At 42.2% G+C, this 25,171-nt stretch overlaps 1 protein-coding gene across 1 annotated transcript; it reads right to left on the minus strand.

Moving 5' to 3' along the window:
• Positions 1–22: 22 nt before the first annotated feature.
• Positions 23–23,503, minus strand: LOC123362699 (acyl-CoA-binding domain-containing protein 7-like). Its single transcript, XM_045003127.1, has 4 exons — positions 23,289–23,503; positions 819–936; positions 558–620; positions 23–470 (listed from the first exon to the last, which is right to left on the minus strand). The coding sequence occupies exons 1-4, from the start codon at positions 23,298–23,300 to the stop codon at positions 352–354; spliced, it is 312 nt and encodes a 103-aa protein (XP_044859062.1). The 5' UTR covers positions 23,301–23,503; the 3' UTR covers positions 23–351.
• Between the last annotated feature and the right edge of the window lie 1,668 nt (positions 23,504–25,171).

The following is a 25,171-nucleotide window of genomic DNA, read 5'->3' on the forward strand; positions in this document are numbered from 1 at the left end:
GCCTGACTCAACTTATCGTAAAAACGACTCTTCTTTTTCTTTCTTTTTCAATCCCCCTCCCTGTATCCCATTACATCTTTTGGAAAAAAGACAGGTAAGTAGTTTTGTCTTCAGGAGGAATGTGATCTTTCTGCCTCCTCAAAAAAAGGGAAAAAGAAGAGACTGTTTAAACCTCTAAATAAATCTTGTAGGTAAAAATGTTTCTAAATAAGTACAGTTAGTGTCTTAAGAAGTACAGTGCAGTGTAAATACTACCTTGTAGGTGAATTGCTCATGTTAGTAAATCAGTGTCAAACTAAACACGAAAATGTTAGTATTGCATTTTTTTCCTCAAAAGAGTTAGTTCATTAGCTACTGAAAAGTAATGAAGTATTTATGGCAATTATTGTGGTATTTTAAGATCCCATATTTTTCTATAATCTCTCTTGCTTTAGAAATATAGGCAGTCATGGCGTCCTCCTTTGATAAACCTGCAAAGGAAAATAGTACTCATTACCTTTCCTTATTTGGTATTCTATAACATTGATTACTTAGTGTAAACTTAATGGTAAAAACACCTTTTTTAACGTTCCATGCTTCCCATTTGGCTTTGGCTTTCAGATCTAGCATTCCTGGACACTCTGTTGAAAAAAAAACAAAAAATCCCACAAACATTTGTTGGTTGTTGTTATACCATTTTACCTAAAGATTGTTTAGTTTTAGTAAATTTACAGAATTAAATGTGTGTGTCATGGTGGTGGCGGGGTTACGCGTGTACGCGCGCGCACACACACACACACACACACACACACACACACACACACACACACACACAGTACCAGTATCAATGTCTCCAACAGTAGACTGCTTGTAGAGTCCATATAGTTCCTTCAGCTCATCATCGCTTGGCCTTGTTTTTATTTTTTTTACATCTTCTGCAGCACTGTCGAAATCAGCCTGAAGGTGCGGGGCGGGGGGGAGGGTGGAATCAAACAATAGAGTATTAGACATTTTAATCCCTATGTTGTGTGCTTTAGGCTTTGTAGCATCCTCATAAATTTACTAACTGCTTCCCTGCCATCAGTAATACACAAAGGTAAATGACTCTCAATACTTCCCTAATCAAGTTATACTTGGCCAGAAATTTGGCCAGCTTGGCTGATAAATCAACACTTAAAAGAAGCCAACACTCTCCTCCCAAAAGAGAATACATATTTTTTACAGCTACATAATTGAAGCCATATACAGCCTAATTGGTGAAATGGAATGTCACAGGTATGATCATACAAGCTGCTTATAAACTCTATGAACTATAGGCCTTTTGTATCCAGAGCCTGAGTTGAAGTCAGGGATGCAGAGGAACTACCATGGTGGTTGAAGCTTCCCCTGGGGGAGGCTAGGTTCCACTTCCGCCTGCAGCCCCACCCAACACTCCACTCCCGCTCTGCTCCAGGCCCCATCTCCATTTGGCCCCCTTCCCCCCTCGGCTCCCCCTGCCACTGATTGCTGCCTTCTCCCCTCCTCCATCCTCTTCCCCTATAAGCCCCTCCCCCCACTTCTCCCCAAATCCCTCCTCTTCTCCACACCCCCCCTCCACCGCGAGGCCCCCACTGCTCACAAGAAAGTGGTGAGCAGTGGGGGCTTCGTGGGGAGTGGAGTGCAGGAGAGGAGGGACTCAGCCAGGCAGTGGCGGGCGGTGGGGTCCTCGGGGAAGGGGCTGAGCAGGGACGGGAAGAGGCGGAGCGTCGGCGGGGCCATCATGGCCCAAGTGTCCAGTGGCAGGGCAGCAGCGTCTGCACTAGGGGAGGCTTAGCCTCCTCTGGCCTATTATACCCCCCAGCTTATGGAAACTGCATCCAAGAAGCAATTCCTGGATCTGTAAAGCCCTTTGAAAAGATGCTCAGTACACTCCCACTTTGTTTTCAATTCTCTGCTGCCAGTGCAACTTTGTGTGCGTGCATGACAGTGGTGACAAAACTGTATATGGGGGGCTAATGCAACAGTCAGTCTAACTGATGCATCACCCTTATATGCCAGAAGTGCAAGGACACATTGTAGCTACCCATTACATAAACACAAAGGGGGCGATTTGGTTTGAAAGTCTCTTTTCATCTTAATCACACTGAGATAGCTGCTCTCTGTCCCTATGTTACTGGTCCCAGTTAAGTCCTTAGTGCAGAGTTCTCTACCCTTTTCCAAAACCACCTACCTAGCTTTCTGTGACCTCAGAGCTTCTGGTCCTTTGCACTGGGTTAGCCCCTAAGTGCAGATAATGTAATTCACAATCTGTTAGTTTCAATGATTTGTAAAGCAAATACATAACTCTATATAACGATTCAAAATTACTACATGCATTTTTCTGAAAGTTTCATCCAAAGTTTGCTATATTTGCAAGAATGACATTGTAAAAACACTGTAGGGTATATTTTATACATATGTGTCGTATTTGTAAATTAAAATGTATTCCCTACAAGTCTGTGCTATAATATGCTATGTATTCAATAAAGTCACAGTGTTCCTTAAGCTGTCAATTTGACTTCTGTGGCTTGGTCTCATCAGCAGGGATTGGGGAATTGCCTTATCATTCTACCCAAGCAGGATGCAACCATCCTCTCCATACTGGTTGTCGACTCTTCTTATTCAGGTGAGAACTTCTCTTGCAATGGGAGAAGTCAGCCCCACCCTCATATTTTAGAACCCACCCTAGCACGAATCTGTGTCTTAACCCTGAAACCGTCCTGGGCGAGTGACTGTACTGGCTGGAATAGGCCCCAGAAATAAATAAACAGCTGATGTTTTGTGCTTTTACTGTCACCTACTTGAGTGTTCTGTACTGCAGTCCCCACATGAACAAGGACTAAAAGAAACACAGATTACTGTGGCTAAAAATGAGGGGTAGGGAAATAGAAAAGAATTAATGAGAGGCTGCATTCTTGTCCCATTCTTTCCTTTCAAAGGACCCATCATGCGATCACAAGACTGAGCGCTCATCAACTTAACGACACATCAGCTGATGCTAGCACATTCAGGCAGTAACATCATGTAGAAATATGCAAGGACAGTTAGGTAGCTGCATTGCAGTGTTTGTCCACAGAGGCCTGGACCCTTTCCACCTAGAGAGTTAATCGCTGCTTCCTGAGGTGGAAAGAACTTTTGATTTTTTCTGGAAATGGATTTCTGGATGGATGGACTCCCAGAGGGAAGAGATCATAGCTGGTACCTAGAAGACTGTTTTTGAGGAATCTGGAAACTGGGTGAGACAAACTTAGGGTAGAACCTCACTGCAATTAAAAATCCATGGCTGGCCTGTGCCAGCTGACTCGGGCTCATGGGGCTGAGGCTAAGGGGCTGTTCAATTACAGTGTAGAAGTTCAGGCACAGGCTGGAGCCTGCGCTCTAGCAACCTGTGAGGTGGGAGGGTCCCAGAGTTTGGGCTGCACCTGAGCACTAATCTACACCGAGTAGCATGGTACTTTTTATTGGGGGCGAGGGGGTTCTATTTTTTTTTAACTAGAAGTAACAGCATTTGAGTGGCCAAGCCCAGGAACTCCGCTAGCTAGAGCTGTGAATGGTAATAAAAGAAGATGATTGGGAAGGATGATGCCAATTGGATTTGGAAGAAGCTGGCCAGGACGCTGGAAAAAATCTTCGTTTTTGACTAGGTCACACAGGCAGAAGTGGTCAGAGATGCAGTTTTAACCCTGTGGTGTGTAGCTGTGCAAACTTCTGATTTGAAGTTATGGTTTCATAACCAGTAGGGATCAGGTTGGATTGGTGCATTTAATTTACTTTTAAATTTAGACACTTGGACACAAATCTCCGTGAAAAGGGTTTTTTTTTGACATCTACTCCTCAAGTGCTTTGCACTGGTTGAACATTCTACCCTAACTCTCCTAAAAGGATAAGAAAGTGGACACAATAGACTCACTGATAGCTTCTGCTGAACTACCATATGTACCGTTGACATCAACCCTCCTTATTCTAGCCCTCTTTAAAATCTTAGTTGAGATTGTTCTGACACTAGTCACACTTAGGCAAAACAGTGAGGTGGCCAATTTTCAGATGATACAAAACTACTCAACATAGTTAAATCCAAAGTTGACTGCAAAGAGTTAGAAAGGGCTCTCACAAAACTGGGTGACTGGGGAACAAAATGGCAGCTGAAATTCAATGCTGATAAATGCAAAGTAATGCACATTGGAAAACATAATCCCAACTATACATACAAAATGATGGGGGTCTAACTTAGTTGTTACCACTCAAGACAGAGATCTTAGAGTCATCTTGGATAGTTCTTTGAAAACATCCACTCAATGTGCAGCGGCAGTCAAAAAAAGCTAACATTAGTAACCATTAGGAAAGAGATAGATAGTAAAGCAGAAAATATAAATATATAATATATATAAATCCATAATATGCCCACACCTTGAATACCTTCTATACAAGGAGGAACTAAAAAGACTGGAACTATTCAGTTTAGAAGAGAGCCAGGGAAGGGGGGTGGGAGCGTATATGATAGAAGTCTATAAAATCATGAATGGTATGGAGAAAGTAAATAAGCCAGTGTTATTTATCCCTTCACATAACACAAGAACTAGGGTGTTACTTGATCAGATTAATGGGCAGGAGGTTTAAAACAAACAAAAGGAAGTATTTCTGTATATAATGCAAAGTCAACCTGTGGAACTCATTGCCACGGAATGTTCTGAAGGCCAAAACCATAACTGGGTTAAAAAAAGAATTAGATAAATTCATGGAGGGTAGGTCCATCAATGGCTATTAGCCAAGATGGCCAGGGATGCAATCCATGCTCTGGATGTCCCTCACTTGTAATGGCCAGAAGCTTGGAATGGCAGAACAAGGAATGGCTCTCTTGATAATTGCCCTGTTCATTCTCTCTGAATCATCTGGCACTGGCCAACCATGGTAGACGGATATTGGGATAGACGGACCATTGGGCTGTCCCACTATGGCCATTCTTATGTTCTTAACTATATAACAGCAATAATGTGTAGGGGGGTGTAGGAGAGGACCACAGTCTGCTGATTACCTGTTCCTGGAGTCTCAAGATCAAAGGCCCAAGCTCTGTAAAGGGAAGACTGATCTATTCAGGCAGGTGCTACTTCTGAACTGAGGCTGTTATGAATTTGTAAACACAAAAAAAACAACCAACCAACCAACCAAACAAACAAAATAGTCAACGCTTTGTGGGATTCAAAGTACTGATTCTTACCAGAGCTCTTGTTGGAGCTGGATGTAATCCCTGGTAAGTTTATTAGCATGCATGTAGATTCTTTTAATGTTTTAAATGTTATCTATGTAATGCTTTCACCTTAAGAATGAATGTACTTGCTTTATAAAGAGCTAAGTGGTAATTATAACTGAGGGCAATTACAACTGTTCATAGTCTTTGGAGAGAAAGCAAAGTGCAGATGTTGGCTTGTTTAGGCAGTGTGGCTTGCTGAGGAACTCACAATGTAGGAAACTGTGCAGCCTCAAAAAATTCCACTCAGGAGGGAGAGAGATATGGGACTTTGCCCAAGAGAGGTAACATCAGGGGAGCTAGGTGCCTAGAATGGGTGCTCCTGGTGGACCACATGGGGGGAATGCAGATGCAGTTGCCCTGAACTGTGCTACATAGAATGTGATTTTTGTAGAGTTACTGCATTAAATTCTGTATCAGCAGGGAGTTAAATGATTTATATATTTTAACTCAGTGATTTAGTTAATGTGAAAGTGCACCAAGTAAACAGATTTTATTTTGGTGGCATAAGGTGTGGTGAAGGGTAAGTACATGGTTTTCTTAAGAATAATAAGTTAGCAGAGAATGCTATACTGAACTTGGGCAAAAATTATGTCTCCAAATACAGCCTCATCAGGCTCCAGAATACATAGGAAACCTGTATTTCTAGTGTTAAAATAATTATACCATGTGATCTTTTCTCACTATCAAAGCTAAATATGTGTTGCCTTTCAGTATATTCTGATTGTTAATTGAACACTGTAAATTCAGTGTTCTCGAGGGAGTTAAATTGACCATGAAAACTGCTTTAAGTTGACTATGGCTTGATTAAGAGTTAAAAGTGACTTGCAAAGAGGAAAAAATGTACTTATGGCTTTTTTGTTTATTTCTGAGGTGTGACAGTCTATACCGTCACATGAGGTTTAACGCAAGTATGAACATTTTGTTGTGCAAAGGTGACGGGGAAGGTTAGGAGGGGAGGAAGGTGGTGTTTAGAAACACCATATATGATTACTTGTTTTGCCAAAAGACTAGAAAAGTAAAGTGCAAGCTTTCTCAGCTCTCGGGGGTGGAGTTGCTGAATATTTCATAAAGAATTTTTCTCCCAAGTTTTTGTCAGGTGTTTGTTTTAAAAAACCAAAAAAAAACCCCCATAGTTAAGCCTCAATTCTGAACTGTAGCCAATATGAGCTCAAATTTTTCATCAGGACTACCAGGAGAAAGTTATAATCTACATTGATATCAGTCCTATAGTTTAAGTGCACAATTTGGAGTAAGTGGGATCACACTAGTTACATGCTCCATTATCAGAACTTGTACCCACTGTAAGGTCTCAAATGTAGCTTTCATGTGGGTTGCAGGCTTTTATTTCCCTGGTGCTTGTCTTTGAAGACAAAGTACAATTTCTGTTGGACTCTACACCCAGTCGTACTGGTGGAACTTGTGGGCCACACCTCTGAGGTCTCATGGAAGTGCATCATCAAAGATCTACAACCTATCCTTAAAGATGATCCCTCACTCTCACAGATCTTGGGAGACAGGCCAGTCCTCGCTTATAGACAGCCTCCCAACCTGAAGCAAATACTCACCAGCAACCGCACACCATACAACATAAACACTAACCCAGGAACCTATCCTTGCAACAAAGCCTGATGCCAGCTCTGTCCACATATCTATTCAAGTGACACCATCATAGGACCTAATCACATCAGCCACACCATCAGGGGCTCGTTCACCTGCACATCTACCAACGTGATATATGCCATCATGTGCCAGCAATGCCCCTCTGCCATGTACATTGGCCAAACCGGACAGTCTCTACACAAAAGAATAAATGGACACAAATCTGACATCAGGAATCATAACATTCAAAAACCAGTGGGAGAACACTTCAACCTCTCTAACCACTCAGTGACAGACTTGAAGGTGGCAATTTTGCAACAAAAAAACTTCAAAAACAGACTCCAAAGAGAGACTGCTGAACTCGAATTAATATGCAAATTAGATACAATTAACTCAGGCTTAAACAGAGACTGGAATGGTTTGGGTCATTACACTAATTGAATCTATTTCCCTATGTTAAGTTCTCCTCACACCTTCTATGGGTCATCTCGATTATCACTTCAAAAGTTTTTTTTTCTCCTGCTGATGATAGCTCATCTCAATTGATTAGACTCTTTCTGTTAGTATGCATACTTCCACCTTGTCATGTTCTCTGTATGTATAAATATCTCCTGTCTGTGTGTTCCATTCTATGCATCCGAAGAAGTGAGCTGTAGCTCACGAAAGCTCATGCTGAAATAAATTTGTTAGTCTCTAAGGTGCCACAAGTACTCCTGTTCTTTTTGCGGATACAGACTAACACGGCTGCTACTCTGAAACCTGTTTAAAAACAGAAGCTACATTAGCATCTTAATGATTCAGTATCAATTACAAAAAAAATCTCAGGCCCAACCTAATTAAAATACACCCAGACTTAATAAGTTAAAAAAAACAAAACAAGAAATTCTCAATTAACTTTCCATGACTAACCTTATATCTGCCCATCCTTTCCTGACCAACTGGGGAGAAACCCCCGCCCCCCACCAGCTGCCTCATAAAAGAGACTTACATCTGCCCTGTTGCACATATCTAAATAAACGAGAAGAATGGGGGTGGTTGTATAGCAAACACTACCTACCCTGGACACCTATACCGGGGCTGTATTAGGAAGGTGTATGAAGCATACTGTGAAGGGATGGAGCCACAATATATACTGTAGATTAACACAAATTTGATCTATAATTGGAGGGAGGAAATATGACCCATATTAGCATGGTGAACAGGTTACAGGGAGGTTTCCATCATAGACATTTGGATAATGGATGGTAGCACCATAGTGCATCTCCCTTGACTGTAGAGGTTACCTACATAATGGTGGCTTCCGGCCTGTGATTGAAGGATGAAGTAAGGAAGAATCTCTGCTCTGTATGTGGCAGGTGGGTTTGCAGTTTTAAAGCCATTGCCCAGTATTCTTACTAACAGAAAGAGAAGATTTGTCTGGAATCTGAAAATATACAGATTATTTTAAAGCACTAAACTCTTTGGAGCAAGACCTGCATCTCACCATATGTCTGGATAGCACCTAGATTTTGGGAACTTTTCTTTTAAAAAAAATCAGTTTAATTTAACTGGGATTCTAGTACTTTGACTATTCTTTATTACGCAGAAAGTCATAGTATGCAGATCCAGATTAACCAATGTGTACTTGGTGCACTTGCATTTTAAGGGGGCCTCCTAAGCCATTGATTTGGGTGGGTGGCATTGTTACCTGGCACATGGTGTTAGCCAAAAGGGCTCGTTTCCCCCTGGAGCTTACCTAATTACACCAAGGAGGCACGGAGACAGGAAGACGAGTACCACACCCTTTATTGATCGGTCAGCTGAGCGGGTGCTCTGATCGGCTAGTGCCAGAAGAGAGACACACCCCACAAGCCCAAACGGGCCTTTTTATAATCAGTAACAAACAACTTAGCCTACGTTTGTCTACATCATTTGGTTGACCTGTAGAACCTGTACATGCATTTATTAGGGGATAATTGGATACGCAGGATACATATATCATTTTGTGGGGGCTACAAGATACATCTGTTGAGGATACATTTGTTATTCTGAAGGGGACACAAGATACATCCGTTGACCCTTTGTACTAGATACTTTGGATGCATACATGTGAACACAGCTGCATACACTTGGGGAGCCAAACAAGCTGATAAGCAAAATAGCTGACATAGGTAAATACACGGCCTTCAGTCTAATAAGTTCTGTAAGCTTTCCAACACGGTTTGGGCAAGCATAGCATAACTTTGGTTCACTCAGGCCTAATACAAAAAGGCTTCATTAGCACTATGGTTTTCCAACAGTTCTCCCCCCTTTGAGAATACTCACCAAACCTTTTGGCTGAGTTTTCTCACACTTTGAGGCCAAAAAGCAATGAAGCTCTGCAGAAATATTTACAACTGCTCTTTTAAGCTTAGTTATCCCCAACCCAGGAATGAATGCATGGACAAAAGAGTGGAACCTTGTTTATTTAACAACTAAGGGATCAGGGCACTGACTATAACTCAGGTAGGTATACCCAGTGGTTTAATTTCCCAGATGTTTCGGTGAATAATTTAGTCCCATATGCATCCTCCCCATAGACCCGGCAGGATTCGGTATGTGGGAGCCCACACCCACCCTAACCGGTCCATATGCTTGGAAGGAGCACTGTAAATGTACACACTTTCATCCAGAAAGTGTCCAAATATGTTTCCATGACCACAGATCAGATAGTACTTTAGATGTGTCTGTAAGGGCAGTGGGCCAAGTTTGGTGCTTAAGATTACTTCAAATGGCCATTAGCTGGTCATTCAGGAAATCCTGGATTTCTAAACATACTAGATCCCACTGCAATGCCTGCCCAGCCTCAGTGATATTCAATACCATCTCTGTCGGTAACTTCTGGGTCATAGAACTAAGGGTGGAAATGACATGTAACTCACCAACTTCAGCCTATACTTAAGATAGCTGAGCTTTAAAAATAAGGCTAGTGGCCTTTTCTAGTTGGCCCAATTTCTTAGCATATTCTTGGCTTTGAAAAATAATTCAGATGACTGCAACACTATTGGCCCCAGCCCACAGGGATCTGGTTAATTCCCCTTTTTCCAGAGGAAATAACCCAGGCTCTTTGTTGTGCTAATTTAATGGCAGTCCCTTGTGAGCAATCTGGGTATGTAAAAGTGATCTGAAAACTGGATAAAGACAATATCATTTAAAATTCAATTAGGGAGGGCAAGACATACTAAAGGATTTATCCAAAACACAGGGCGCAGCCTGTAGAATAAACCCCAAAATTCAATTAATACCACATTTCCAAACAGGGGTCCCACAAGTTTGTTTCTGCCAGTGTATAATTCTTTGATTCTTTACCAGGGTTAGTTTTTAATGTTCTTTTTAGTTAGGAATTTCTGGACTTTGGCAATGTCAGTGGAGTGAGTGTTTCTTCTAGAAAAGTTCAAAGGCACAGTTGGTCTGTCAGTGGACAAGGGAGAGGTTAGCTAGCACGTTACCTTGTCCTTTTTCCCTGCTGTCCAGAAGCACAGTTGAACTAGAAGAAAGAATAGGCTAATTATCAGTAGGAGAATTTTTCTGATGTAGAGGGGTTTTTTTGCAGTGAGAATTATGGGTCCAAGCGTCAGTCTTTGGCACTTCACAGCGGTGTTGGTAATCAGCAGGACTCAATAAGGGCCTTTTCAGCATGGAGCCAAAGCAGTCTTTCGTTGGTGGACCTGTACATTGATCCGGTCTCCAGGTTCCATGGAGTGGCAGGGCTGCTAGGGTCTTCGGGTAGTGCGTTTTTACCTGTGTAAAAAGGAAACCTAACACATTGCATTAGTGTTTTTGCAGATTTTACAGCTGGTTGGGCATATTCAAGCCCCCCTTTTCTGGTTGTTAGCCAAGTTTTAACTGTGAACAGTGTCCTTGAACGAAGTCAGTGTATTTTTTTTTTTTTGGACTGAAAAATTTGCTTGCTAATTAAAGTTTTTCTTAGTTAACTTGTTCTTTTTCCTTTTCCCCTTTTTGGCTTTTACAAAGGAAACTTTTACTTTTTACTTATACACCTTTTGTTAACAATGAACACATACACATTGCTGTTATACAGTACATTAGTTTTATTATTTAATGTATGCCACATATACCCTTCTACTAAAATAACCTTATTACAGAGCTTTGGAACAACAAGCCAGGACAAGCACACCCACTTTGATGAGTTTATTTAATACAACTTTTAGTTTAATAGCTTTTCACCATCCCCAGCCCTTTGGCTAGAAATCTGAGGTAGCCAGAAGGATTCCATGTACAATATGGGGAGTGGGTTAACTTTTTATGTCCTTGCTTTCAAAGACTGTTAGTATGCAATTTGGCCAATGCAGTTTTTTTCTTTTACTTAAGAAAATACATAAGACTTTAGTATATCACATTTTTCTGATGTATCCAAACACTTTGTATTTTAAGTTGAACAAAACAAATATCTGCATTTTAATTCAAGCCTTCTGCTTTATTTCAAACCAGACCATCCATGAAAATATTAAACACAACAATTCTGACCACGAGACAAACACCACAAGACAGAACATAGAACACAAAACATAATTTTTACTCTGCCAGTAAATCATGGTATGTTGTATGCTGTTTAGCTGGCATTAGTTTTCTCTGATTATTTGAAAGACAAAAACAAAGGTTTACCCCTTTTGGGCAGTCAATTATTGCTTAAAATATACAAATACCCTTGTTGATTTTAGGCAAAACAGGGGAATTACCCCATATTTTCTTGTATGTGTTTTATAGACAGCCCAGATTTCAGTGGCCTTTACCTTATTAGTTAGATAATTTGCATCAATACAGATGCTTTCTGGCTTGCTTTTTACTTTTAACTCCTGCTTTTAAACACTGAAAGAAAAAATCACCACTTATAGTGCCTTAGAGCCTAATAAATTTTTATTTACATAGCACTGTATACATTTTTTAGCTAATTTAACAAAACTGTTTATAGCCAAATGATTGCAATCTAATAATTTCTTTGCCTGAATTTATTTACAAACATTTAAAAAAAAACACCAAGAACTTTTTTCTTTAGCATTTTTACAAAGTTTAACTACTATTCCCTCCAGCAACTACAGAGTTAACTCTTTACTTTCCTTTAAATCACTTGCTTTTTTCTTATATCACTTGCTTGGCTCCCAACAGCCACTTACCAATTCAAATTACCATTCCAAATATCCTTCTGAGTATTTGAAATTCCCATGCTTATACTTACTTACTTCTTCCTTTCACTAGACCCTTAAAAGTTTTCAACCTGTTTTCCAAGCTTTCTGTCTGTTGCCTGCCCGCCTGGGCCCGATTCTTTTTTTTTTTTTTTTTTTTTTTTTTTTTTTGCGCTGAACCGTTTCTTTCATGGGCTTCTGCCCCCACCCTTCTGGTCTTTTTCCTAAAACATTTTATTCACAAGACTACCCGAGTCCTCCCATGTGAGGCTCGCCACCTGGGCAAAACGCATGGCCCACTGGCGTTTAACTATTTAATTGCCTCTTGTAGCAAACACACTGCTGTTGCGGCGTATGCTGAGCACAAACGGTTAAATTTTAACAAGTCCCTGAAGGACTGGTACTTGCTTAGCCAGGGCTTTCTTTTCTAACTGGAAGTCCTGTCTTAAGGCCTGCAACTTGCCCTGGGCGCAGGTTTGAGTTGCTGCCTGGTTCATGATCTATGCTCTTAATTGCTCAATTCTAGTTATCAAATACACTTTTTTTTTTTTACTTACACACGCAGAGAGGGTGCCCTGTCCGCGCTAGCGGCTCATAAACTAAGGATCTTTTTCTACAGGGCACTCACACAGGAGAGACTAACGAGGATGACCACGACTCTCCTACACCTCCCTTCAGCAAAGAGCGTCGGCTAGTCTCTGGGAGACGGCGCCGCTTACTCTGATTGCGTCCAGTGAGATGATCAGACTGTCAGTAGCCCACACAGAAAGGAAAGGGGGGGAGAGAAGATGGGTTTACACACTCCTAGACCCGGTTATCACAGTTTCGGCTTCCAGTACATCAATATAACGAAAAACAATAGTACCCCTACCAGGAATAAAAACAACAGCGTAGTAGTCACATTCCCATAGTCATTCGGCACGGCCCCCGAACTAGTGGAGTTAACAGAATTATTCATTAGCCGTGGCTGTACCTAGGTATCTTAACCAAAAACCTGTTAGGGGCCCAAGGTCCAACCCGCACTTCGGGGGCGTTAATCCTCAAAACCCAGGAGGTAACGCACTTACCACGCCCGGAGTGGCCACGTCTGGCAGGTGGACTCCCCTCTTCTGGTACTGTCTTGCCTTCGTGTCGTTTGGAGTTCTCTATAGAGGGGCGCAGCCGTCCCGGTCGATTGCGGCGACTCGGAGCTCGAGCAAACCAACAGCCCGAGGTGGCCACTCTCCAGAGTCGTCCTCGACCGCCGGTCAGCGCCCCCTACAGGGAGAGAAGTCCCTTCGTGGTCGCCATTTGTTAGCCAAAAGGGCTCGTTTCCCCCTGGAGCTTACCTAATTACACCAAGGAGGCACGGAGACAGGAAGACGAGTACCACACCCTTTATTGATCGGTCAGCTGAGCGGGTGCTCTGATCGGCTAGTGCCAGAAGAGAGACACACCCCACAAGCCCGAACGGGCCTTTTTATAATCAGTAACAAACAACTTAGCCTACGTTTGTCTACGTCATTTGGTTGACCTGTAGAACCTGTACATGCATTTATTAGGGGATAATTGGATAAGCAGGATACATATATCATTTTGTGGGGGCTACAAGATACATCTGTTGAGGATACATTTGTTATTCTGAAGGGGACACAAGATACATCCGTTGACCCTTTGTACTAGATACTTTGGATGCATACATGTGAACGCAGCTGCATACACTTGGGGAGCCAAACAAGCTGATAAGCAAAATAGCTGACATAGGTAAATACACGGCCTTCAGTCTAATAAGTTCTGTAAGCTTTCCAACACGGTTTGGGCAAGCATAGCATAACTTTGGTTCACTCAGGCCTAATATAAAAAGGCTTCATTAGCACTATGGTTTTCCAACAATGGGGTCACAGCACCACTCAGGTTTGGCCCTGACACCCCTCTTTCATGATGGAGGGGTGGCTTGCCCACATTTGAGTGACTGGTGTTGCGACCTGGTGTGTGGAGTTGCAGTGCTGCTCAGGTTTGGCTCGCCTGTCCCTCTGTTGTGACAGGGAGGATGGGGAAGAGGCCCCCGATTTCCGTAGTGCAGAGGGACCCAAAATTCTTTAATTCAGTACTGCCAGTATGTAAACTGATTTTTACTGAATTTCTCTGGGACGGGTCAAGTACTACAACAATGACTCTTCATTAATGATCTATCTTCATTAATGATCTGGAGGATGGCGTGGACTGCACTCTCAGCAAGTTTGCAGATGACACTAAACTTGGAGGAGTGGTAGATACGCTGGAGGTTAGGGATAGAATACAGAGGGACCTAGATAAATTAGAGGACTGGGCCAAAAGAAACCTGATGAGGTTCAACAAGGACAAGTGCAGAGTCCTGCACTTAGGACGGAAGAATCCCATTCACTGTTACAGACTAGGGACCGAATGGCTAGGAAGCAGTTCTGCAGAAAAGGACCTAGGGGTTACAGTGGACAAAAAGCTGGGTATGAGTTGACAGTGTGCCCTTGTTGCCAAGAATGCTAACGGCATTTGGGGCTGTATAAGTAGGGGCATTGCCAGCAGATCGAGGGATGTGATCATTCCCCTCTATTCGACATTGGTGAGGCCTCATCTGGAGTACTGTGTCCAGTTTTGGGCCCCACACTACAAGAAGGATATGGAAAAATTGGAAAGAGTCCAGCGGAGGGCAACAAAAATGATTAGGGGGCTGGAGCACATGACTTATGAGGAGAGGCTGAGGGAACTGGGATTCTTTAGTCTCCAGAAGAGAAGAATGAGGGGGGATTTGATAGCTGCTTCCAACTACCTGAAAGGGGGTTCCAAAGAGGATGGATCTAGACTGTTCTCAGTGGTACCTGATGACAGAACAAGGAGTAATGGTCTCAAGTTGCAGTGGGGGAGATTTAGGTTGGATATTAGGAAAAACTTTTTCACTCAGAAAGTGGTGAAGCACTGGAATGGGTTACCTAGGGAGGTGGTGGACTCTCCTTCCTTAGAGGTTTTTAAGGTCAGGCTTGACAAAGCCCTGGCTGGGATGATTTATTTGGGAATTGGTCCTGCTTTGAGCAGGGGGTTGGACTAGATGACCTCCTGAGGTCCCTTCCAACCCTGATATTCTATGATTCTATGTAGTGTCATCTGAAATGAAGGGGGGGAACAGTAACAGTAGTAGCATTTACATGTGTTATAAGATGCTTTAGAATGCAAGCATCAAAGTGCAGCTAGATGCACCTCCAGTTATTTAACGCCTGGCCTTATTTAAACTTAATACTAATACGTTATACAGCACATTATTCATTCAAATCACTGTACCAACTTTAATCCCACGAGGCCATTGGGGTACATGTACTAATCACTGACAAGTCTTAAATGTATTTTAAGGCAGTTTAACGTGTTAGATCAGGACAAATGGCCATTGTATTTACCACATAATGCAAAAGTTATTTAATCTATATTCTTTCCAAGATCTGTCTTATTTGTCCATGTTAAAATGAAACAAGTAACCATTGTTGAAGTGAGATTTAATCAGATAATAATAATTATACTGAATTTAAGCAAAGAAGGGACAAAAGAAATCTGTAGATTCTAATACCGGTCAGCAAGTGCTAAGACTTTAAAAATCTCATACTTGCTGACCAGATTTTAACAATTGGCCACATGGAACAAATTCATTCTTTGTGAAGTCATTGAAGTTTTGCCAGGGATGAAGATGGTTAAAAAAAATAATTAAAACTATGGCCCAGCTGCTTCACAGCATTTACAGTGGGTAAAGGACAGAGATTTTGTGTTACAGTCGAACCCATTTATCTCGACCTCGGTTAACTTGCCAATCGTATTAAGTCAACGTTTTACAAGTGGAACCGCCAAATTCTCTCTTTGTCTTAGCATTTTCTCATCGGTTATGTCGGTTCTTTTATGTCGTCGTACCCTAATATCTCGAGCACAAAAGAGGGCCAAATTTGCCACTTAACGTCCGTTATCTCGATCCCCATGACCAATCGTGCGTCTTATATATTAGTATATAAATAAAAATGATCGTACTTGGTTCACTGCGCATGTGCTGAGTTCACGTAGCACGTGATCATGGTCCGTATGGTCGTTCACTCCCATGCCAGTTCACTCACTCTTGTTGATCTTGTCTGAAGGATAACATGCTGTAGCTATTCTGTTTATTTTTTCCCTTCTAAAAATGTCTGGAGGTGTTAAGAGAAAACTGGACAATCAGTCAATAGAGAAAAAGTATGAAATCATACTGCAGCTAGAAAAAGGAACAAAACTGGCAGACCTTAGTCGTCAACATGGCATTCCAGCAAACACCATTTCAGGATGGAAAAAGAAGGCCGACGTGATAAAGCAAATGTACGAGAAGTCTGTCTTTGATCCAGCAAGAAAAAAACTTAGAGTGGCTGAGCACAAAGATGTCGACGATGCACTGTTTCAATGGTTCACAAATACGCGAGCAACAAACCTTCCCGTCAATGGTCCCTTGCTGATGGAGAAGGCGGACATCCTTGCTGCAAAGCTAGGACACCCTGACTTTAAAGCAAGTCAGGGGTGGCTGGATCGTTTCAAAAAGAGGCACAACATTGTCTTCAAAGCAATTTGTGGAAAGAGCGCTGCGGTTCAACAGGAACAAGTGGATTCATGGCTGAAGACTCAAATGCGCACAATTTTGGATACCTATGAGACTCGGAACATTTTTAATGCTGATGAAACTGGGGTGTTTTGGAAATGCCTTCCAGACAAGACTATGGCGTTTCGTGGGGAGGCTTGTCACGGTGGAAAAAAGTCGAAGGACCGACTTACAGTGCTAGTTGCTGCTAACATGGATGGAAGCCAAAAACTCCCGCTCTACGTTATAGGAAAGTCCAAGAATCCCAGATGCTTTAAGCAGACCAAAGTTCTCCAATGTGATTACGATGGCCAGCCAAGCGCCTGGATCACAGGAGATCTATTCAGTGCATGGGTGAAAAAGTGGGACAGGAAGTTCCAAGCAGAGAAAAGGAAGGTGGCACTGATCGTGGACAACTGTAGAGCTCATCCGGATGTTCCTGGTCTCAAGGCCATTAAGATCTTTTACCTCCCACCTAACACAACGAGTAAGCTCCAACCAATGGACCAGGGGATAATCCAAGTGCTTAAGGTGTACTACAGGAAAATGTTGATGCGCCAATACCTGCTCCATGATGAAAAGAAGGCACAGTACACCCCTTCCCTTCTAGATGCAATGAACTTCCTGAGATCAGCCTGGAATGACGTGAAGAAGGAAACAATCTCAAACTGCTGGATGCACTGCGTCATTCAGGATATTTCCGATGATGAGTTTCAGGCACAGTGCCGTGCAGCCGCAGAAGAACTCGCGGAAGTGGTGGGAAAATCAAGCCTTACAGATGCTATCTTGGAAGAGGAGGCACAGGAGTTAGCCATCACTGTCCAGGAATTCCGAGATTACATAGAAATCGACAAAGACGTCGTTACTGATGGCGTGATCACCGATGAAGACATTGTATCAAGTGTGCAGTCAGCACAGGCAAGCACATCTGCATGCGGCAATGACAAAGAAGATGAAGAAGATGCGGACGAAGATTTGGAACCAATTCCCTCAGGTGGTGAGGTGGTAGAAATGCTACAGAAAATTCGACGGTATGGTTCTTTTGTAGGAGATGAAACTGTTTTAGACAGCATAAATAATATTGAAGCATTTGTTTTCAAGCAGACTGTTAAAGGCAAAAAGCAACAAAGCATTTTAGACTTTGTAAAGAAACCATAGTAACCGCGTGTACGATACTTTTCAGAGCTGTGTCAGAGTGAAATGACTCGCGAATTTAATTTTGACACTGGTTAGCTTTTTGTAAAAACGAACTACACCCCGCACGTTTTTTGTGATTTTGTGATTTTGTGAGCGATCTTTGTGTTTGCAATGTTGGAGAATATAATAAAGGTTTATATCGAGAATCGACGGTGGTTTGTACTGTATACTGGTAAATCTCTGCTGTTAGTTGGTGCACATATGCCTTTTGTTGTTAGCAAACATGTATGTACATTTTTATAGCATGCCGATCGCTTCATCTCATTTATTAACGCACATCATGTACATAAAGAAATTTCAAGCACATGTTAATATATTGCCGCCATATTGGTTTTCGTTTATCTCGATCATCGGTTATCTCGACGCTTTTTGGCAAACCCCTAGGCCGGCAACATAACCGGGTTCAACTGTATTTAGTATTTCTTTGAATACTGAAGCTGCTGATCAGCAGATTAAGTAGAGGCAAGAAATGGTACAACAAAACACAACTGAACTAGCTCTTTCTTTCTTTCTAAGTGCTTAGGCAGCACAATTTCTTAGACTAGCTGGCAGAACTTCAGAATGCTTGCAGCACAGATTGTGAGCATACTCGTCCTTGGAATCAGTTGCTAGGTTAATATGCAAGCTAATCAGAAAACCCCAACTGCTTGTTCCTAGTTCCATAAAAACAAACATGTAATTTCAAATTTGGCACACTGATGAGATAAATAAGTCGTCTTTTCTTTATCCAGAAGTGACATGACATGTTTGATAGCTTCCCTTCATTAAAAAAAAGGTGGAGAAAAAAACCCTCAAGTACAATATAAACCTTTTTGATTGAACTGACGGTCCTGTCCCATCCTGCATCTTCCCTAAATGTTAGCAATGGGAAAATCAGAAGGACCCCCCGCCGCCAAATTAGCGCTGAAGCAGGGGCCCCCCACCACCGAAGACCCCAGGTCCCCTGAATCCTCTGGGCGGCCCTGTAACAGAAAGCAGCAGGAGCTGCAAGGAGAGAGAGAAGGAAGAGCCTCTTATGTACCTCTCTAGCACCTCCAGGATCCTGGACTGATTAACACCAGCTTCTCACGGAGCTACCTGTTTTCTGCTGCTTCCCTGAACCCACTTGAGGAGAACAGGCAGCCAACTGAAGTAGTAGCAGCCAGTTAGGCCCTTAAGACACTGATATCTTCCCTCACTCAGGCCCTGCTACCAGCCTGCTTATTTGTCCCCTTCAGTCAAGTGTTGAGAGCCACTCTAGCTGGCACAGAACAGAAGTCATGAGTGAAAGAAGAAAACTCCCCTCTGGGGCAGCATTCAGAAAAAGAAAGAAAGCAAAGGAAGCTTTTCTATCTAAGCAGGAAGGAGCTCTCCTGAGATACATAGACACAAATGTTCATGGTGAGTGGTGGGGAGATGCCTGATCTTCCAATTAGTCAGAGTGACCTGGCAGGTGACCTGGCAACTACTGCCGCATCCATATCTCCACTTTAAATGGATGTAACCATGCACATTCCTGAAGAATAGTGTAGATCAGTGAAGAGTGTGGTGGAGGTGCAAGGAACAGCTGCTGCTGAGTTTAGTTCCTTAAGTCTTGATGATCCAGGACTGTGGACCCACTTGAGCAGTAGCCTGAAGGACTTCCTTGTACTGCATGGGCCACAGCAAGTGAAAAACTTCATGTTCCCCAAAGACAATGAAAATAGAAGTTTCCATCCAACACATTACTGGCATGAAATCCCCAATGGTGACAAAGTGGAGAGGCCAGGCTTATGTACTCAAAGACGCAGAATGCTCCATACTGTTTTTGTTGCAAACTCTACCAGTCTAATGTTCCAGCCACATTGGGTTCTACAGGAACAAAGGACTGGAAAAATCTGGCATGCCATGAGAAGGTAGCAAATCACCAGAGAGCATTCTATAGGTGTGAAGAGCTTGAGATGAGACTAAGGTTAAAGGCCACCATAGATGATCAGCATCAAGAGGAGATTGCATCAGAGTCTCTTTACTGGCAAAATGTTCTGAAAAGACTCATTGCCATTGTGAGAAAGTAATTAATAATACTTCTTTCAGAGTAGCAGCCGTGTTAGTCTGTATCCACAAAAAGTATTTTTCCATAATACTTCTGTATTTGACAGCTAATCTTTTTCTTGATAGGCTTGGGGCTTTTATTTCTTTTTTTTTTTTTAATGTTGTTCTTCATTCTTCTGTCAGAGCAACGCGAACACACATTAAATGATCAAAGAAGTACAGATTACAGGTCTAGTCAGCTAATATCTAGTTCTCTGCATCTCCACTTCTCAAAGTGTTTTACAAAGGCGGTAAATATAAATTATCCCCATTCCACAGATGGGGAAGCAGACACAGAGGACTGAATTGACATGCCCAAGGTCACCTAGAAGGTCAGCAGCAGAGCTGAGAACAGAACCTACATTGCTGGAGTCCCACTCCATTGTGCTATCAGTTAGGCCACACTGCTAGCCACCTACTGTTTGAGAGTAAGTGGGACGTGCTCAGGTGGCTCTCTGCACAGTGCAGCATCAGACTGATGTAATGGAAAGTTTTTCAGGTATCATAAAAAGAGTTTTGCACACATGTAACTAAACATCATTCCTACAAAGCATAGAAACCAATACTAAATATATTTTTAAAATATTAACATTTATATATTATGTGACCAGTGTAAAAAAATTGCACCAATAACTGGATCTAAAATAAGGCCAGAAATAAATAGGAACTGTCCATGCTCAGCACCTCTGAAAAATCAAGGACCCTGCTTGTAAGCAGCTACGTTTGAATATTTTGGCCTAAATATATAAAAAAGACATTCCCAAGGGAATTTACCTGTCTTTAAGGAAGTAAATCTGAGGGCCTAAACATCAAGTGTATTCCTTTTAAGGATAAAAATCTGTTTTTAAAAAAACATGCACCAAAAAAAAAAAAAAAGAGACCCCACAGACACAAATATGTATGGGCTTCAAAGCACCAACAAAACTCTCAGACTGTATTGATATGTACCCCATCACAGACATCTCTGAGCACCATCCAAGCACTTAAAGTAAAAATAGCATTTATCTAACTTTTACAAATCAGACAAAGATACACACCAATGATAACACATCCACTGAATTGTCATATTTAGTTACTAGGACAAACAAATAAAAAAATGTTCTTATACCAAACCCAGCAGTGTCATTAACTTGAATGGGCTTTGGATCAGGCCTCACAGTGCAGTGAGATTGTGCTTGGGATCATACTTGTCAGAGGAGAGGAAACATCAAAATTAATTTGTGAAATTAAGTTAATATGCCTCTAAATGATTTTATACTGCATATAATCCTAGTTTACTGGGCTGCATATGCAAGTGTAAAAATAGATATTACAGGAATAGCATATCATGATATATGCAAAATGCATTCGCATCTGCAATAAGAACTGAATAGAAGGGAAGACTTAAACTGCGTAAAACAGTTAAGTTTAATATAAACACACATTGTTTCGCTCTTCAGCACCCCCTACATAAGTCACTGTTCATGGAATGTTGCATAGGAGCTAGTTTCTTGTAAAATAGGTAAATTTTGAATCTAAAAATATTAAGTGTCCCTTAAAAATATAGCTTATTTTAATCATGTATTGACTGAAATTCCTTCTGACTCCTCAAATTAGAAGTAGTAGAATTTTCTACCATAAGTAAACTTTATACACATTTAAAACCACACGTACACAAACCCATTCGCTATACTTGAATGCACAAATTACTATTGCATCACCACTATGTCAATTAAATGGGAGAGAAACATAAGCTTAAATGGCTTCTTTGGTGTAAAGCAAAATGCCTGAAAGGATTTAGTTACTCTCCTCCGTTTATGCCATGTTTCTGCGGTTTGCAAAACTGAATTCTTGGCTACTACGTTGCTCCCTCAATCTCTTGCCACTCCTCTCCAAGTTGATTCTGAGACTCTTTATGGACATGATTAAGTTTCTTTCCACATTGTATTATTGCTGTTTAAATGCTGAACTGAAATGGTTTCCGGCCAGAGTATTTGATCATTGTATAGAATATGGGGCATTTTTTTGTGGAGGTGGTTTATCATGTAATAAATGTGCAGTGTTTTACCCCAGCTAATCTCACTCAGGTTTGGTGTTTGTTTTTAAAATCTCAGTGCTGACAAAAATCCACAACAAAAGGAACTCCAACTTTGCACATTCAAGGGTGAATTGAAAAGTAGAGAAACAAATTTAAGATCCTACTGGACATTTAACAAAACCTGGTTTGAACTAAAATTGGAGCAAGAGCTGGGATTTGGCTGTTCTGTTCCCAACCTCTTTGAGAAGGGTCTGAGTTTTGTCTGTGAAGTGACACACAAGAATCTCTGCACTGTTAAACTATAGTCACACATCAGCTCATGCCCCTTTGGAAATCAAGCTACTTCAGAGGAGATTAACCCTCTCTCTGGAGTGAAGCTGCAGTTACTGGCAATATACTCCCAACATCTGAGTCACGGAGGAATTAGGAGAGAGCTGCCATCACCTCCCCCTGGAAGCATCACTCACTACCACACTGCTCCTCCCTGCACAAAATAGACACCAATCCCTCAGAGAAGAGGGCAATGGAACAGGCTGGGAATGGGCTTGCAAATCTTAAAACGGGAGAGATCATTTTAATGTGACTGCTGTGGAGAAAACTGGCTAAGTTGCTCACGATATAGACAAAAAAAAAAGGAAAGTGCTGCTTCCCTCTTGCTGCAATGATTGAGGGCTCAAAACGAGCAGCAGGGGCAATGCTTCAAATCCAACTCAGAAAGGAGGCAACTAGTTTCTCTAGCAGTCCATACGCAGTTGAACTTTGCCAGCAAAATGCATGCAGCCTTCAACACAACCCCCCCTAGAAAATAATGCATGCACCCCCAATATAGCATCTACAATTAACTGACCCCTCATGGCCCCAAAAATCTATGTACCAATAATCTAGATCCTGGGAAAGGTGCCCCTTTTTATTTCTGTATCAATCTAAATTAATTCATTAATTAACCCCACCCTCATAAAATAATGCATGCATCCTCCCAAAGGCAGGTACCCAATCATAGTGCTGCTACAACCACACACAATAAGAAAAATAATGCATATACCCAATCAAAATGCATGCAGACTTCAAAGCAGGTGCCCACCCATCCCCTGAAAATTTTATGAACCAAATAACAGACTTCAAAGAGGCAACCCTTTGCTCCCTGCAAAAATTCATGCACCAATTAAGCATAGAATCATAGAATCTCAGGGTTGGAAGGGACCTCAGGAGGTCATCTAGTCCAACCCCCTGCATCATACACTAAAAAAAAATAAAATTATTTGCTGTGCTGCAAAACAACCCAGATTATGCAATGATAATCCTTGCTCTGTCTTGTGTTGCCAGGGGTGGGCATTGCCCAGTGATGTTACAATACATCCCTATCCTTATCCCTTGCTCTCCTGCACTGAGCTTCTTTTTGCCTCACCTTGCAGCAGACCCCCCTCTTACCTGGAGAGTCATGATGATGATAGCAGTGGCAGCAGAAGCAGCAATGAATTAACTTCTCCCAGGGCAGAGATGCAGTGCTTATAGGCTCAGCCCCTCCAGTGCTGCCCTACAGCTCCACTTATAGTCCCAGGCCACACAAAAGAGGCTGCACTTCGCTTTCCTCATTGGACCAGGACTGAAATGACATCAGCTCTAAGGACTTCTCCCTCAGCAGGCGCCTGGCTTCTGTGTATGAGCTGAGAGTGTCAGAACAGCAAAGCTAAAGCAGCTTTGTTACAGGAGGAGCTGGATGCAGAGAACAGCTGTTAACTACTCGTTTATCCTTTGTGTCCCTCTCAAAGGATGCACTGGAACAAGGACGCCATTCGCAACAAAGCCCAAATCTGTATCCTTTCTGAAATTCCTCATCAGAATGATAACTACAAATACACACTGGCTCATTTTCTGTACTCCTGCGTGATGGGCTACTGGCAACAGGAAAAAGGACACTGCAGCATTTAACCAGTTATTTTGTGAAACCAACACTTCTGCCTTGCTGCCTACTGTGAATCTGATTTGTATTAAAACCTCCATGTTTGTTATTACCCTTCCTGTGCCCAAAGACCTCTTGTTGCCAACTGGCAAAGAGAACAAGGGTACGTAAGGGTTACAGCGATCCCCTGGGTCTGATATCTGCATACTAGTCTGCCAAAGAATGTCATGTAAGGTCTCAAATGTCACACTGGTCATCATAAGCATTGTGAGATGTATTTACAGAAAATATGTGAAGTTTTATGCATCTATACTAAAAATTATGCTCCTTAGGTTTGTGAGTTAAGACAAGTCACCAAAAGGTGATCCACATAGTCCTGGTAAGCAGTGGGAAAGAGATGATTATCTCACTCTGGCTGGTCATATGCAAATTATGTACTATATGATTCACAATGCCCCCCACTCCCAGTTACAGTCTGAGCAAAATGCTAATCAATAGATTGCAGAGGTTGCAGGAAAAAACAACAACAGACAGGGTTATTCGGTTTAGACGTAAGACAACAAACTTTTGAAACTACATCTGGGATGCAGATGAACCCGCAGTTAGTTCTTCAGTCTGTGAGAACAAGCTGACAGCCGAAGGGATCTCAACCAACCTGATTCAAAATGCTGGGAAAGGGGGAAGCTATCTTGTAGGACATAGGGAATTCCTTGTTAGTTAAGTTTAGGCTCAAGAAAGTGTGTTGTGTTTTGTTTTATATTTAACCATTTGCTTCCAATATTCTCACTATATTCTCAATATATTCAGTATTCTCACTATATTCTCACTATTCCAATATTCTTACTATTCTGTTCTTTGATAAAAAAATTATTTTTCTTTTCACTTATATATATAAATGCTGAGTGTTAAGCACAGTGGGGAGCCTGAGTTGAATCTTGCATCCTGGCATGCACTGTTCCTTTGGGAGTAGCAAATCTGAGAGTGTTCAGTGAGAGTTCAGAGGAACAGGGTCTGAGCACTCGAGAGAGACACTCAGAGGACTCGGGGGGATGGGGGGTGCCTGTTGCTTATACAGAGAGCCAGGCCTGCAGAGACCTGGAAGGTAGTGCTTGTGATGCCAGGGGCTGGTGGTTTCAGGGAGCTGATTGACAGCAGGAACAGACAGGACTTCCTCATGCTAAGGGCAGGTGGTTGCGAGGTGTCTCACAACCTGGATACCCCTGGGAAGCATCATCCTTCCCCTAACCTCTGTCCACCTGCCTGTCTGCCCTCAGAATGTGGGATTCTCAGGGCCTCAACAATCCCATCTTTAGTGTCTGGAAAGCACCTAGGGCAGGGGTCGGCAACCGGTGGCTCGCCAGGGTAAGCACCCTGGCGGGCCGGCCCGGTTTGTTTATCTGCCGCGTCGGCA

Source organism: Mauremys mutica, chromosome 2 (genome assembly GCF_020497125.1).
Source record: "Mauremys mutica isolate MM-2020 ecotype Southern chromosome 2, ASM2049712v1, whole genome shotgun sequence".
NCBI lineage: Eukaryota > Metazoa > Chordata > Testudines > Geoemydidae > Mauremys > Mauremys mutica.